The following is a 16,269-nucleotide window of genomic DNA, read 5'->3' on the forward strand; positions in this document are numbered from 1 at the left end:
TCAAACACAGGCTGTATTCACAGATCTGGAGATCTTAGCAGCCATTTTTGCTGCAGCCATTCACGACGTGGACCACCCAGGAGTGTCCAACCAGTTCCTCATCAACACCAGTAAGTCCTCTTTACTGGCACTTGTGGTCACACCAATTTGTTTAGTTTACATGAGTTTAAAAAGCTAGAGCTCCATTTAATTTCTCTTTCTGTCCTTTCTCTCTCCCTCCTCTGCCTTTAGATTCCGAGCTGGCTCTGATGTACAACGATGAATCAGTGCTGGAGAACCACCACCTGGCCGTGGGCTTCAAGCTGCTGCAGGAGGACAACTGCGACATCTTCCAAAACCTCACCAAGAAGCAGAGACAGACACTCCGGAGGATGGTCATTGACATGGTGAGAAACCTCATTATTTCTGTCTGATGCCAGTTACAGCTTTCAGTGTGTGTGTGTGTGAATGTCTTGGTTGCTTTTTTTGCTTCCCTCTTAAATTATGTCTTACATCATCCTTTGTGTCTTCCTCTCATCCAGGTATTGGCAACTGACATGTCTAAACACATGAGCCTGCTGGCTAATCTGAAGACGATGGTGGAAACCAAGAAAGTGACTAGCTCTGGAGTCCTGCTGTTGGACAACTACACAGACAGAATGCAGGTAAAGCTCTTACACCCACATGATGCAGACTAGATTATGACACACAAAAAAACTGCATGCATGTTGATTTTAATTATTTATTTTTTCTCTCTGTAGGTTTTGCGTAACATGGTTCACTGTGCAGACCTGAGCAACCCAACCAAGCCTCTGGATTTGTACCGACAGTGGACAGACAGGATTATGGATGAGTTTTTCCACCAGGGAGACAGAGAGAGGGAGAGGGGGATGGAGATCAGTCCGATGTGCGACAAACACACAGCTTCAGTAGAGAGAACACAGGTAGAGAAAAGGCACATCTAGCTCCAAATATAGAACGTTAATATTGTAGTTATTTCTTTTAGTTTTACTGACATCATGCCTTGTTGTCTTTTCTAGGTTGGCTTCATCGATTACATTGTCCACCCTCTGTGGGAGACGTGGGCCGACCTGGTCCACCCTGACGCCCAGGATATCCTGGACACGCTTGAGGACAACAGGAACTGGTACCAGAGCATGATCCCCGAAAGTCCCTCCCCTCCCTTCTATACCAGCGATGGGGAAGGAGTCCCACCTGGGGAAGAGGAGGGTGGACCTGTGGGGAGTAAATTTCAGTTTGAACTGACGCTGGATGACCAGGATAGACAGTGTGGAGATGAGGAGAACATGATGATGGAGACAACTGATGGTGTGATACTCCAAGACCACGCCTCTGATCAGGACGGGGCAGAAATGGCGACACGTGACGTCTCCCCAGCAGAAACATAGCTGAACTAATGGTGTTCTTAGAGTGCAGCAAGTTCTGCTGTTTTGGCTGAATTCATTTAATTGCAGTAGAGCAATCCTGCAATCTGTCTCTTTGGAGCTGCCTGGCAGAGACGGCCTGACTGCATGTGGGGCATCCCTGCAAACAAGGTTTTGGAGACCCTGTGGCAGTTTGTTTTTCAGCCCCATAGAAGGGAGCTGGAAGAGGTCTGTTCTTTAAAAAAGGGACTACCGTCAGACTGCAGAGGCAGGGTTGAATCTCACAGACAAAGAAGGTGAAGTGGATGATATGTATCCATGTACTGGGACTAGTAAAAATTCTAAACTTGCACTTGAGGTTTTTTATGTTGATGTCTGATTCTTTGTATTGTGTTGGGATTAGATGCCACCTGGTGAAGTGTCCAACCAAAAACTACTGGTCAGCTTCATGCTATGAGTTATTTGTACCTGAGCATTTTTTTCTAACACTTGTTTAAAAAAGAAAAGAAAGTTGTGTGCCTTTTTTAAACAACCGTGTCTTTTTGTAAGTGTTTTTGTAATTTATTGAAATCATTTATGTAGCTGTAGAATGTGTCAAAATGTCTTCAGAAAGGACACATTTGTGTCACACAGTCTTCCTAATGTTCTGGCAATAGGATGAGCTTGTTCTCACAAAAGCATTCAGTAGCTGTATTTCTAAAATCCGACGACTTCCCAGCACAATTTGCACTTCGTGGCATAGGACAAAGAGAGCGTAGAAAACATTGATAATTTGCAGCATTGTAAACACGTAAAACCAAAATAATTTGATTTATTCAACAGTTTTTTTTTCTACAATAATAAATAAGTCATGGATCAAATCACTTGAAAGTGGAAAACAAAATTTTTATTTTTGAGTCCAAAAACAAAACATCTCCAAAGATCCTGTAAAGAAAGCACTTTGATGATTCCACTGCCACCTCTGAAGAGTGTGATCCCATGTAACGAATAATAATACTTCAACCAATCCAACTTCCGACCAGAAGTCAAACGGAACCTTGACATCGTCGTGTAGCACCTGCATGAAGAGATAAGGCAAATGAAAGCCAATGACTAAGTGAAATTTCACCAAAAATGTGTATATCACAAAGGAAAGAAGTCTCCTCACCTTGTATTGTGCTGAACTATTCCCATTTGGAAAATCTGTTTCCACCGTGTAATTCCCCTGTTTCCTTAGCTTTTGAACTTTGAGTGACTTTAAGACTGTGTGCACATTTACAAAACACCTGTTAGTAATAGAATAATTGTATCTTGTAGTTTTTATTCCAGCACTTTGAATATGTTGACAGTTACACAGCTAGTTGCTGATCTGTCCAACACTACCTTAAAGGTACCACAATGTAAGGTGAAACCTTCAGAATAAGTGTGTGTGTGTGTGTGTGTGGTGTGTGTGTGTGTGTGTTGTGTGTGTGTGTGTGTGTGTGTGTTGTGTGTGTGTGTGTGTGTGGTGTGTGTGTGTGTGTGTGTGAGGGGGGGTCTATATCGCGTCATGACACGATATCTCCCGTGTGTGTGTGTCAGTTGTCACAGAGTTGCACAATCTTGTTGCACCCAGCTGTGCTGTGCCAATCCTTCAGCTGTTTGTAACAGTGTATTTATTATCCTTCTACTTGTATATGATACTATTGATATTGATTGTTAATATTCCCTGTATATTTGATATTATTTATATGCACTACCACAGTTTGACTGAACTTGTCTGGTGGTTCTGTTTTATTGTATTTAGCAAACTGTTTTGCTATTAAGACCGTAAAATGAAGTTTTGCAGATCACTTTTGACAATTTGAAGTGTTTGTTTTTAAAAATTTCAGAACCATTTTAAACCAACACCTCACGTGAGGTGCAGAAGAAGTCTGGCTTTTGTTTTTTGTCCTTTGTTCCTGGCGGATTATGAAGGCTGGATATTTCCTGCAGTTTCTTGTGTACAGTGACGGGTCATTGTACAGCTATAGGAATATTTGCTGAAATATATAAACATTGTTTCAACTATATTTTTTCAGTGTCTTCCTCACAATTTATGGTAAAATGGTGTATGTTGTGCTCAACAGATGTTTTCTATCGGATTATTAAAATGGGCATGTACAGAATTTTCTGGTTTGTGTGTTATTGGATTCGCAAACAAATCATAAGTATGTCATTTACATAAATACTTAAATACTTAAATAATACTTTGTTATAATTATACATGTATATTTATTTATCCTCGTCTCAGAGAAATGTTGGATTTCTTTACCTGTTTATCAAATCTAAACAACCGCCATCCTTCGGCTGTATTTAAGTTAACACAAATTAGATCTATTGTCAGAGCAATTATGTGAAACCTGATGTGGTTTTGTTGACGTCATGGTTCCAGTTTTGCAACTCTGAGGGGAAAACCAGAAATGACAGAAGAAGGCAAACAACGTGATTGAGTTTTCAGTCACTTGCCTGCACTGACACCAGTGACACGTCTTCCCTCTGATTTGAGTTAAGTAATTCCTGGACACTGAGCCAGCAATGTAAACAGGAAGGGGAGAGATAGCCATGCTATGTGCCGGGGCCCTCAGGGCATTCACTCTCCCATGGCCACGAGCACCTTGACCCGAGCAGATAAGCATCTGGAATAAGTGATTAGCAGGGGGGCATGCTGGGTTAAATTTTGCACAACGCCAGAGATGACTTTCAGACTTTCAGTTTCTGAGAGGAGGAAGACATTTAATTTTTTAATCTCACCTTCACTGCTTATTATATGGTATTTTATTGCATTCACCATGTCTCCAATGTTTAAGGGGTACTCATTACTTCGCTATGAAACTTCCAGATACTGTAGGAGAGAAAACCTGACAGTACTCAACCTTTGTTCCTGACACAATGCAAAAAAGTGTGCTGCCCTAAAATGTACCACATGTGCTCCATGTTTGTTTTATAATTAATAAGACACAGACATTTTGGAGACATTAGATTTTGTTTACTTTGGAGTTTGTGGATGTCTCGATGATGACCAGAAACATAAATTGTCCACCTCTTTCTTTAGATTCAGCAAAAACTGTTGATGGTAAACACAGGCGCAGACGAGGACAAGTGTTTTCCATGATGGTGGTCCATACTGCCATGGCAATGGGCAATGAGGTTGTTTTTCTCTAACACAAGTCTTGTGGTCTGTTGGTGACTGACGTCAGTTGGCTGAAGGCAGACCGCCCCGGCCCCGGCTGTAGTGTCTGTGAACCGCCTGGGTTCAGCCTGGGCCAGAGGCTCCTTCTGCCAGTGGATCCAGTTGACAGCCAGTCAACCTCCTTTCTCCACTCTACCAGCCAGGCTCTGAAAGGGCCCACAGCCCGGGGCCAAGGCAAGAGAGGAAGAGAACCACTTCCAGAAAAACAAACCTGCTCTCTCGATATTCATTTTATAAAAACAAATGTCTTTCCTGGAGTTTCTCCTGGCCTGCTGCTGTTTGTTTTTAGTCGAGTTGACAGTAAGGACTGAAGTCAATTGGGCAGTCATTTGGGGAAATACAGGCTAATTCAGGTTTGTGTGTGTGTGGTGTGTGTGTGTGTGTGTGTGTGTGTGTGTGTGTGTGTGTGTGTGTGTGTGGTGTGTGGTGTGTGTGTGTGCAGGGATCAGCTCAGAGTGGCTGAGACAGATGGGTAAGTAAGTGCGCTGAAACAGTTTTGCACGACTCTAAAGAAAATGATGAATCTGGAAAAGATCAAACAATGCAGTCATCATCCTTTGAGGCCTTGTGTGTGTGTGGTGTGTGTGTGTGTGTGTGTGTGTGTGTGTGTGTGTGTGTGTGTGTGTGTGTGTGTGTGTGAGTGTGTCTTGTGTTTCATGGACTCTAAACTGCAGGATTAGGACAATAACAGGATGTGTCCTTCCCAGAAAATGTCACAAATCATCTAGTTATCAAACATGGCGGCAGTCATCATAGATATGCCATTGTTTGCTTCCCAGTGTGGATTTTCCTTGCTTGCAACTGCCTTAAATATCTGAAAATATATAATACATGGAATGTGTATGGCTGCAGTTCTATGATCCTGAGAATGAGCAAATGAATGCAAAATATCAAAACACAGTCAAAATGTAAGACATGGTTTTCTGACCTTTCCATGAGGGAAAAGGGGACCATGCATGTAGTGTTTACTACCAACGTATAAGATAATATTTATAAGAATTTGCCTTTACGGGGAAAAAAACAAAACTGAATAATACTCTATTAGTCACAGTCAGATATGGGGAATCAAAATATGATGGTAATTATGTGAGATGAATGCATTTTTGAATTATTCCTAAAACGCTTTCATTGGCTGTGATTAAAAAAAAAAAAAAAAGTAGATTCTCAGATATTAGCCTGTATGTAAAGCACTTGTCCATGTCAAATCACATTTATCATGATGCATTTAAGGACATGGCACCAGCCTGACATTTGTACTGATTCCTCTGGGCTCTTTTACCCAGCATGCAGCAAGCCTGGGAATTGTTCAGACACGGAAAGGAACATCCCTGTGGGGACTCAGCGGCACACAAGAGCACACTGTCATCCTTGTTTGTCCAAACAGAAATATGTAAATAAATAAAACACCCCTGGGATCATACATGCATACTGAAACATGACACACTGAAGCACACACACACACACACACACACACACACACACACACACACACACACACACACACACACACACACACACACAAGAACACTGAAAATTGTGTGACATAAAAGATGAACAGATGTGACACTTGAGAATGGAGGGAATTGTTACACCTGAGGGGAAAAGAAGAAAGATGGAATGGTGAATATTGATTATGCACAGACACACAACCTGAACCCATCCAAAAAACAGGTGAACATACTAATTTCATATGAAGTGCGGATGTCGACTTCCCCACCAGGCTATTCTAGGATCAGACCTAGACCGCTAAATCAGTCATTTCATTAGCCGATCATTTCTGAGTTAGCCACTAAACAACAACGCCACATGATGTTTTTTGACACTATTAGCATTATGGAACTAAACCGGACACTTTATAAGTCACAGCAAATGACCAATTTTACACAATGTTTTCAATGCAATTTTGGTTGCTTACGTTTCAATTTGCGTTCTAATATGCACCATGAAATTACCAACTTCTTCTCTTACTCTGGGAACTACCAACGTTAGACTTCACAAAACTACGTTTCTGTTAACCCTTTCCTTGACGGGGTTACAGGTGCATAGCATCGGAGACAGCAACACAGGCTTTTAAACCTGTTTCGAGCCCTTTGAACCTGGAATTGTTTGTCCTCTTTCACTAACAGACCAGTTTGCAAACTACAACTTGAAGCACTAAAGCTTTTTTTTATTAACATTAGAATGTTTAGGGTCTGAAATCGCCAGGGTTCCCCACCAGTATTGCAACTGCACAGAATGAAGGCTTTTCTTCTGTGAAATTTGGTTTTGTGGTGCTCAGATCAAGAGAAAAATCTACTGTAAACCAAATCACGTTTAACCTGCATGTCAGCCTCTTAACTTTGCCCGCATCGATAATCGTCCTTATTTGACACAAGGACAGAGAGAGAAAGGGGAGAGAATGCAGCTCTGTAACTCTCTGGTGTGTCAAAGTGAGCGTGTGCGTGGGAGGAGATGTGTGACAACATGCACTGCAGTAAAACAGAATGTGGTGGAGGAAAAGAAACTGAGACAGAGAATAATAGAGAGAGAGGAGGCCTACCCCAAATGAAAATATCAAATATACCACATCAATTGGTGTGAGATAAACTTTCTTGTTTATCTCACACTCTTCATTCTTGTTACAGCACAACTCCTGAGATGCAATCAAAGGTCATCTACGCCCAATCTTTAGATTGTCATTGCTGATGAATTAAACATGAGAGTGATGTTTTACGGTAAAACCCTGTTGTTGCTGTATTTTCGAGACTTCAGTTTATTACTCACCACCACAACCCTTGCCATAACAACTATGTCTGAGAGCATATGAACAATAACCCTATACAGGTTTGCCTGGAAAAATGCTCTGTGTTCAACACCTACAGTACAAAGTAAAGTTCTCCTATGTTGTTTCATCACACTGAAACTATTGTTTTTCTTTTCATCATACGATAGAGGAGATTAGTCACATCGTTGTTTTGTTTTTGAATTCCAGTAAGGATCTGAAAACGTCACAGTCTGCAAGCACAGGCCCAGCTTCCTCTGTGCCCACTGAACTGCACTGCAATACAAGAGCGATAAGGCCTCAGCTTTTCCCCCTCCACCCTGACCGGGGCAGACAGCTGCTCTACACCCCCCAGACGCTGCCCTCCATGTCGGCATCAGGCTCCTCCAACGTGGGCCTCTGTGTGGAAGTGATGGAGGATGCAGATAAGATAGGTTGTTGTGACTGGGCTTTCTAAAAGCAAAATGTGATGATGGTCAGATAGCTTCTAGCAAATAATGGTGGTGTTTGTGTCTCTGCATGTCAGCACGTATGTGGAATGTGTGCATGGTGAGTGGTGTAAACATGTCTACAGTGGTGGACCCATACTGTATACGTTACTTAAGTTAAAGAACCAATACAACAATTTAAAAAATCCTACCCAAGAAACTTAAACTATCGATAGTAAACACACTCATTCTGCAGAAGGATATTTTATGGTGTATTGCGTTGTTAGATTGTTACTGGTGCATTTTTGCACACGTTAAATTATCAACACACCTAGCTGGTAGAGTTGGAGCTAGTTTGAACTACTCTTCTCCACATAGTCACATGAAAAACAAAGGGGGGGGGGGGTGAAGATGATTAAATTAAATTAATTCTGCTACACAAATTGATATTCATGGGATGCAAACAGATGAGTGAGACATTAAGAAGGGAATAACTCTTTGGTTGAACTGCTGACAGCTCAAAAACATCTGAAACAGAATGAGGGCCCTGATCAACACAGTTTTTTTGCAAGGGTTCACCCGGCAACAAAGGCTAATACTTTCCATTGCTGATGACTGTATATGATTCGTCTGTTTTGAAAACAGATACACCATTAAGCACTATTAGCTTACTCCAGGTCAGTAGTATGTGAATGTAGACTGAGCGTCTTGCTGTGTGTCGAAGGGCAGCGTGGCAGAGTGGCCTACGTGCAAGATCAGAGTGCCACCAGATAAGCCATGCCTTGTCTCCACTCTACCATGTCAGTCTCATTAAACCCCACGCAGTAGCAGGCCCGTTTTCCTGTTCTTCTTTCTCTCTCTTTCACTTTTTTAGTGGTTCAGATCCAAAAACACACATGAAAGAGTTCAAAGAGTAAACCTTTATCTGCCAGTTTTGTTTGCATAATGTGCTCTCTGGTGGTGTTACAGGGGATGGAAAATCAAGTATCAGTGAGGGCAAATGTAAGATCTTTATTTACTTTGATGTCCCGCTCAGGCAGGGGCCCTCAGTCAAGCATGTGCTACCAGCGCTCTCACTCTTTTTTTCTTTTCTTTTTTTATTTCTTTTTTTTTCAGAAATCTAATTTACAGATTTTCATTCAACACAGTTCGTAATCAAATTAAACTGTAAGTGCAAATAATATAGTATGAAAGTAAGTGAGAAAGTAATGAATTAGACAAAAGCAAATAAAAGAAAAGTGTGTCAGACTTTCAAAAACATCAATAATGATATAGCTCTCAATCAAACAGCCTTGAGTAGACATCAGAATTTTAAAATAGCTTTCTTATTGGATACCATCTTAAGAGACTTAAAGACCAGTGCTCTCACTCTCTACTGACATACAGATGTCAATGACAGTACATTTGGTATGCAAATTAAGTGAGAGGTTGGTTTTAAAAGTGCCTTAAAATACTTAGAAATGGCCATTCAGCATTGTTATTGCACCAAACACGGACATATTTGGTTTTATATGTTAAACGGGCTATGCATGAATAAGTATTGCTTTTGTTTAAATTTACTGTATATTCTGAAACATGTGAGCAATTCAAAATCAAGGTCATTTTATCAAGTACAAAGATAAAAAAAAAACAATGTTAGATCTGTAGGACCAACCGAATCAAATACATTAATAGCCTAATTTAATTATTACAAATTTCTTTTTACAGGTTTTCTGGTACACTGCTCCTTCTTAAAATATGCAATGCCTAATAACAATACTTCTTCTTGAATGCACTGGGTAAGTCATTTACCAGTGCAGTAGCGACACCTTGTGGTCACAGGGATTAACGACAGGGGGACTTTAAATGCAGCGCGCATTAAGGGCCTATCGCCGGCGGGCGTCGCTGTTGAGCTGCGCGCTGCGTTGACTGCACACACTGCACAGACAGCAGAAGTCAACCAAAGAATTTCTGCTAAAGCTGTTTCGGTCGCCATTTTTGTCACGAACATAAACAACACCAGTGAGACGCGTTGACATTTGGATGTACCGCTGTTTGGGAGTAAGCGACCATAGTCTCCCAGCTGCAGCGCTGACATTTTCAACCGATGATGACAGCTGATTTGGTCACCTGAGCCAGTCGGGTAAGAAAGCCTCGCTGTCGAGCAGCAGGGTCGTGAGCTGATGTAACATTCGCTGTTAAAGGGGTTGTTGTGTCCGCATGATGCCATGACAACCACGCAGCTGTCATTAGCGCACTGTAGAGCTGATTTTAATTTGATATCTGTTTGCGTTTATGCGAGCAAGAAACGGCAAATGTACACTTGTTTTGTGTTTTTAAACCACGTAACGACAACATGTAGCTAACGCTAGAACCACCAGACATGCGCTGACATGTACAGACATCGTGCTAAACAGGCCGCCTGGAATGTGTTAATAACACAGCCTAAAGAGCTGCATCATTGTGTTATGGATTAAGACAACCTGTTTTTTCCACAGAGATGGTGCTCCAGGGTGGATTTCCTCAACGGGAGGGAGCGGAGGTTTAAAGGGGGGGGGGCGGGCGGGCAGCAGAGGGGCCTTGCTGCTCGTCAGCCCTGAGGAGATGGACCAAGAGTATGAGAGACGGCTGCTGAGGCAAATCAACCACCAGAACCTGCCGACAGAGGCCCGCCTGTCAAAGGTGAGATAGTGTGTGTGGTGTGTGTGTGTGTGTGTGTGTGTGTGTGTGTGTGTGTGTGTGTGTGTGTGTGTGTGTGTGTGTGTGTGTGTAAATTCCCTGAATAATATTGCCCGATAGTACAAACCCTGCTGTAAATTCACTGTCCCTCTTTCTCCATCCCAGTGTGGAAGTGTTACGTGCAGTCCTGTCAGTGTTAAGTCAGGGGACCGCTTCATTCCCAAACTGAACTGTTCATTTACGACAATAGTAAAAGAGAACATGAACTGTGTGTAGGACAGAAATAATGGGAAAATGACATCGTGATTTGACTTTGACTCTGGTCCTATCAGGGGAGTGTTGTTGCAGTGGGAACCCACAAGGGTTATGTTCAGATCTGGGACGCAGCAGGAGGGAGGAAGCTGACCAGCCTGGAGGGTCACTTATATATATGTGTGTGTGTGTGTGTGTGTGTGTGTGTGTGTGTGTGTGTGTGTGTGTGTTGTTGTAAAATTCCCTGAATAATATTGCCCGATAGTAAAAACCCTGCTGTAAACTCACTGTCCCTCTTTCTCCATCCCAGTGTGGAAGTGTTACGTGCAGTCCTGTCAGTGTTAAGTCAGGGGACCGCTTCATTCCCACCCGAGCCGGAAGCAACTGGAGCATCAACTTCCACTACGCCAATGTGAGCAGTTCTTCATCTCCTCAGTTACCTAATCACTTGACTTTTTACACTGCCCTACTGAAACACAGGTTGATAGTCAAAGGTATCTATAAGAAAAAACGTGCACACCCTTCCTCTTCTATGCAGGAGAACTGCTGCTCCCCAAATCAGAACCATAAAGCAAAGGATGCCAGTTCAGACTCGAGCAAAGGTCAGACATTGGTACAGCTATGAATTCCGCCAGTTGTCATTTTTTCTTTCTTTTCCTGAGCTATATCTCTCGACCAGCTGTGTTTCCATCACCTTTTTTACTGTCTCCCCTCCAGATGCTGTGGCGTATGCTGCCCTGTTGAGGAATGAGTTACTGGGGGCAGGGATAGAGACTGTGCTAGACCCACATACAGATGACCGGCGGCACGCAGTCCTCTCCCAAGACTCTCACAGCCTTTTTAGGGTATAAGTCGTGAAAAAAAATTGCTATCCAATTCCAGACTAATTTGTTTAAAGACACTAACACTGACGTTGTAATGATGGAGTTGTAAAGCTAGTAGTAATGATAATAACTAATTTGATAGAGTGACTTAACTGCAAAATAATCCTTGACTATAATTCTGCTTTCTCCACAGTACACTGTCCACACTAAGAGAGTGCCTTTCGATAGCGATAATGAAGTCTCACCCTACTCCCTTTCTCCACTTAGCAACAAGAGGTATGACATATCTCACATGCTGCACACAGAACAGAAACACTGCTTAAACTTTGCACAGAATCAGAAAACAATTTAATCCCAAGTAACACATAACAGAAATTTGCCTTGGTGGACAGTGTATACCTAAACATTACCATATTAAAAGGGCAATGAACAATACATATATAACTGTTTAAAAATAATAAAACATGTTGTATGGTTTAGTGCAGGATGTGCAGAAATGTTGAGGGATCTGCAAAAATTCAGGATATGTAGTGTGTGAAATGGACAGTCCAGGATGTTTGTTAATGTAACGTGTAGTGTCTGGGGTGGGTTTTAGAGGCTGTGTCAGTGAAGGTCCCGGGCCCTGTTAATATGCTGTCAGATAATTTAACTTTCCCTATTTTGTCTTGATGTTTCTGTAGTCACAAGCTGCTCCGCTCTCCTCGTAAACCAGCCCGTAAGATCTCCAAGATCCCCTTCAAGGTGCTGGATGCGCCGGAGCTGCAGGATGACTTCTACCTCAACCTGGTGGACTGGTCAGCAGGCAACTTGCTCAGTGTCGGTCTGGGTGCCTGCGTCTACCTGTGGAGTGCCTGCACCAGCCAGGTTAGGAGGACTAAAGGCACTCATTTACACTTTGAGTTTTATTGCCGAATTTCTTCTCAGTTAATGCCTAATAAGGAAGGAAGAAAGTCTGTGACTGATCTGCCAAAGAGAAAAGTGGAAATGGTTAATTTTATGTACTTTTTTTTTTTTAAACAGGTGACAAGATTATGTGACCTTTCAGTGGATGGAGACTCGGTTACATCAGTATGTTGGAATGAGAGGGTGAGCTGCCGGAACTGAACTGTTCATTTACGACAGTAGTAAAAGAGAACATGAACTGTGTGTAGGACAGAAATAATGGGAAAATGACAGCGTGATTTGACTTTGACTCTGCTCCTATCAGGGTAGTGTTGTTGCCGTGGGAACCCACAAGGGTTACGTTCAGATCTGGGATGCAGCAGGAGGGAGGAAGCTGACCAGCCTGGAGGGTCACTCAGCACGTGTAGGTCAGTCGTAGCTGGAGTAAGGTGGAATTACAGACTGCTGGTCAAAATCAGCTTGAGTCTGCTTTTAGCAAGCTAAAAGGAAATAAAGAAAAATCTCCCAACATAACTTTTGAAAACGAATTTGAACAGACTTTTATCCTTTTTTTTTTTTTGTACTTAATAGCCCAAAATTCCAACATGTACCACCAAACATGTTATTATCATATGAGAAACGGCAGATGGATTCTTAATAGCCACAGTGAAATATGAGACCCTCCCTCCCCCCCCTTTGTGCTCAAGGCGCCCTGGCATGGAACGGAGAGCAGCTGTCGTCGGGGAGTAGGGACCGAGTGATCCTGCAGCGGGACATCAGAACCCCCCCTTCAGCTGAAAGGAGGCTGCAAGGTCACAGGCAAGAAGTGTGTGGTCTCAAATGGTCTCCTGACCACCAGCACCTCGCGTCTGGAGGCAACGACAACAAGGTGAGAGAGTTTAAAACGCAACTTTGTTGTTGTTTTTTGTCAGTGATCTTTGCATGAAATAATCCGGAGAGTATCCTAAATAATCTGTGGCTGTAACAGTGAACGTGTTCTAGTGTGAAGAACCCATTCCTTGTTGTCACCTGCCCAGTTGTTGGTGTGGAACAGCTCCAGCCTTCTCCCTGTGCAGCAGTACAGTGACCACCTGGCGGCAGTGAAGGCCATCGCCTGGTCCCCCCACCAACACGGGCTGCTGGCGTCAGGGGGCGGCACCGCCGACCGCTGCCTGCGCTTTTGGAACACACTGACGGGTCAGGCGCTGCAGAGCACAGACACGGGCTCCCAGGTCTGCAACCTGGCATGGTCCAAACACGCCAATGAACTGGTGAGGAGACACACCACACACACACACACACACACACACACACACACACCACACACACACACACCACAGTGTCTCACCTTTGACAGGCGGGCCTCTGTCGGCAGGTTCTGGTGGTTGATTTGCCTCAGCAGCTGTCTCTCATACTCTTGGTCCATCTCCTCAGGGCTGACGAGCAGCAAGGCCCCTCTGCACAGACGCAGACACAGACACAGACACACACACACATACATACACACTCAAATGTATATGCCACCATGGAGATGTTATCTTTGTTTGCAGAAAGGATAATGTCAATGTAATTATCAATTAAATGTAATTTATTATTTGGTAAAAATGAATACATAATATCCTTCTTAATCCATTAATGTAATAAATTAACAAAAAATGTAATCACATTGGATAAAAATGCAAACAGCTAGTCCCCAATTGGTATTACTAGTGTAAGGCTAGATAGTGGGAAATGTGTTACATCATCAGAAAACAAATAATATACTTTCAGTGTAGAGATGTTAGAACGGTATGTACCCATTAATTAACATTTTATTGCACTTTTCTCTAAAGTAGAGGGACCTTTTGTTACATTTTGAGTTAATTTACACTTAGCTTCCAATATATCAAAACATATGTTTAATAAGATATGATTCCACACAATATTTCTGCATTAGCAATCTACTGTATGTGAAGCTTACTTGTTGGTACAGTATCAGTGTTTCAAGTGATTCAACTGCATAGTGATACTGTACTGTGCTGTAGTGTCAGTTTTATATTGGATTTAATTATACCGACAGTTGTTTCTATAAAATACAACACAGCGCAGCACTACAGAACTACAAACTAAGTAGACGTGTACATGTTTTGCATTTTTAGTTAACTGTTCTCTCTTTGTTTACAGGTGAGCACTCATGGCTACTCTCAGAACCAGATCCTGGTGTGGAAGTATCCGTCACTAACACAGGTGGCTAAGTTGACAGGACACTCCTACAGAGTGCTGTATCTGGTAAGACTGCAGGTTTAAATCAATGGCCATGCAGATTGCACAGGAAGCATACACATGTCTGATGTTTTCATACAGTTATCCAGTGGGGGAAGAAGTATTCAGATGCAATAACAACATGGACAAATACTCTGTTACAAGTTCAAGTCCAGCATTTAAAATCAATACATGACTAGTATCAGAGGAAGGTTCTTCAAAGTATCAAAAGTAAAAAAAACTCATTATGCGGAGGGGAACCCCTTTGTTATATTTAATTTACATTATTGATTTATGACTACTGATGCATTAAAGTACAGGCTGCATTTTAGCCAGAGGTTGAAAAGTCTCCCTTTAATCAGATCCCTCACTGAAGAACGTAGTAGATTCTAAATAGTTATACTTATCAGTTAGTAAAAAAGCAACCAGGGAAGACCCGGACTAAGTGACTATCGATCTCCTCCAATCCGTTTCAGTACTGCACGCACAACATCCAGTGCTATCTGTCTGAGTTAATAAATTATTATAAATAACTAATGCTTAATTACTATTCCTTGTTACATGGGTGATTTTTGAGGTAATGCATATGTAATACACAGTATTACAGACCATATGAGAATTTATTTTTTGAACATCAAAGTGTGAAAAGATGTAGTAAAAAAATAAAATGAAACTGAAAATTAGCATAATGTGGGAACTCTCCTGATATACACGTACCAAAATGTTCACCCTCTCACCAATTTGTTTGTCCTCCCATTTTAGGCTGTGTCACCAGATGGAGAGGCCATCGTTACAGGAGCTGGGGATGAGACGCTACGTTTCTGGAACGTCTTCAGTAAGACACGCTGCACCAAGGTACCTGCCACCTATCCATTATATACACAGGTCCGATGTCTTGAAAGCACTTACTCTCAGCGCTCTGTAAATGCTGAGGGCTCTTCGTGTAGATGATTCAACAGGTTGAAGGTTGATTTGATAAAATCATTTTAAAAAAAAACATGTGAATGCCTGGATAAGGTCTTAGTTGAAGTTGAATTTGACCAGACAATTACTTGGATATCTTGGAAATCTTTGGAATGAAGGGTATGGTGTATTTATTTTTTGTCACTGTGTTTAATTTCCTTTTATTCCCAGGAATCAAAGTCCGTGCTGAATCTCTTCACAAGAATACGATAGTGAGCAGCCCGGGTCAGGACTGGCTTCAGGAGGAGCCTTCTGAGCTGGGGTTGAAATGCACAGAGTCACCAACGACACTCACAGACTAGCACTTAGAGTCCTCTCATCTCAGAGGATGCGGCCCCAACTTCCAACAACTGCCATCTCTCACAGTGACATCACTGATAAAAACAAAAAACAAGCAGTCTATTGTCCAGACACACTGTCTGCTTAAAAAAGTCGGTCTTGTTCTCTTTTTCTGTTGTGGAAGTGAGGAAATTGTTTTTATTATGTATTAGCAGAAGTATACATGTACAAAAGTTATAAGCTATATAATGTAACGGCCTAGCATTTTTTATGTGTGTGTGTGTATGTATGTGTATGTGTGCGCGTGCGTTTAGGGGAGGATTTCTATATTTTGATAATGTGTGGATATGATCTACAAGCAGTATACAAGAGAGGAGAAACAATAACTAGGTGAACATACACACAGTTTCTCATGCAGCTGTAAAGA

General features: G+C 42.1%; 2 protein-coding genes across 6 annotated transcripts in view; both read left to right on the plus strand.

The window, feature by feature from the left end:
* Positions 1 to 2,621, plus strand: part of LOC116698546 (cAMP-specific 3',5'-cyclic phosphodiesterase 4B) — a 28,749-nt gene extending 26,128 nt beyond the window's left edge. For all 5 annotated transcript variants that reach the window (XM_032530500.1, XM_032530501.1, XM_032530504.1 and 2 more), the window contains 5 exons: positions 11 to 110; positions 232 to 386; positions 522 to 644; positions 741 to 923; positions 1,020 to 2,621. In XM_032530500.1, the coding sequence (XP_032386391.1) occupies positions 11 to 110; positions 232 to 386; positions 522 to 644; positions 741 to 923; positions 1,020 to 1,388 (930 nt within the window). In that variant the 3' untranslated portion in view covers positions 1,389 to 2,621. The remainder of the gene's footprint in view (positions 1 to 10; positions 111 to 231; positions 387 to 521; positions 645 to 740; positions 924 to 1,019) is intronic.
* A 7,003-nt stretch (positions 2,622 to 9,624) lies between these two features.
* Positions 9,625 to 16,263, plus strand: fzr1b (fizzy/cell division cycle 20 related 1b). The gene is made up of 14 exons (XM_032531263.1): positions 9,625 to 9,865; positions 10,221 to 10,404; positions 10,964 to 11,065; positions 11,192 to 11,255; positions 11,371 to 11,498; positions 11,671 to 11,753; positions 12,158 to 12,341; positions 12,498 to 12,563; positions 12,685 to 12,787; positions 13,067 to 13,248; positions 13,397 to 13,630; positions 14,523 to 14,627; positions 15,363 to 15,455; positions 15,735 to 16,263. The coding sequence occupies exons 2-14, from the start codon at positions 10,327 to 10,329 to the stop codon at positions 15,774 to 15,776; spliced, it is 1,464 nt and encodes a 487-aa protein (XP_032387154.1). The 5' UTR covers positions 9,625 to 9,865; positions 10,221 to 10,326; the 3' UTR covers positions 15,777 to 16,263.
* The last annotated feature ends 6 nt before the right edge of the window (positions 16,264 to 16,269 follow it).

This window comes from Etheostoma spectabile, chromosome 12, assembly GCF_008692095.1.
Source record: "Etheostoma spectabile isolate EspeVRDwgs_2016 chromosome 12, UIUC_Espe_1.0, whole genome shotgun sequence".
In the NCBI taxonomy this organism is placed as follows: Eukaryota; Metazoa; Chordata; class Actinopteri; order Perciformes; family Percidae; genus Etheostoma; species Etheostoma spectabile.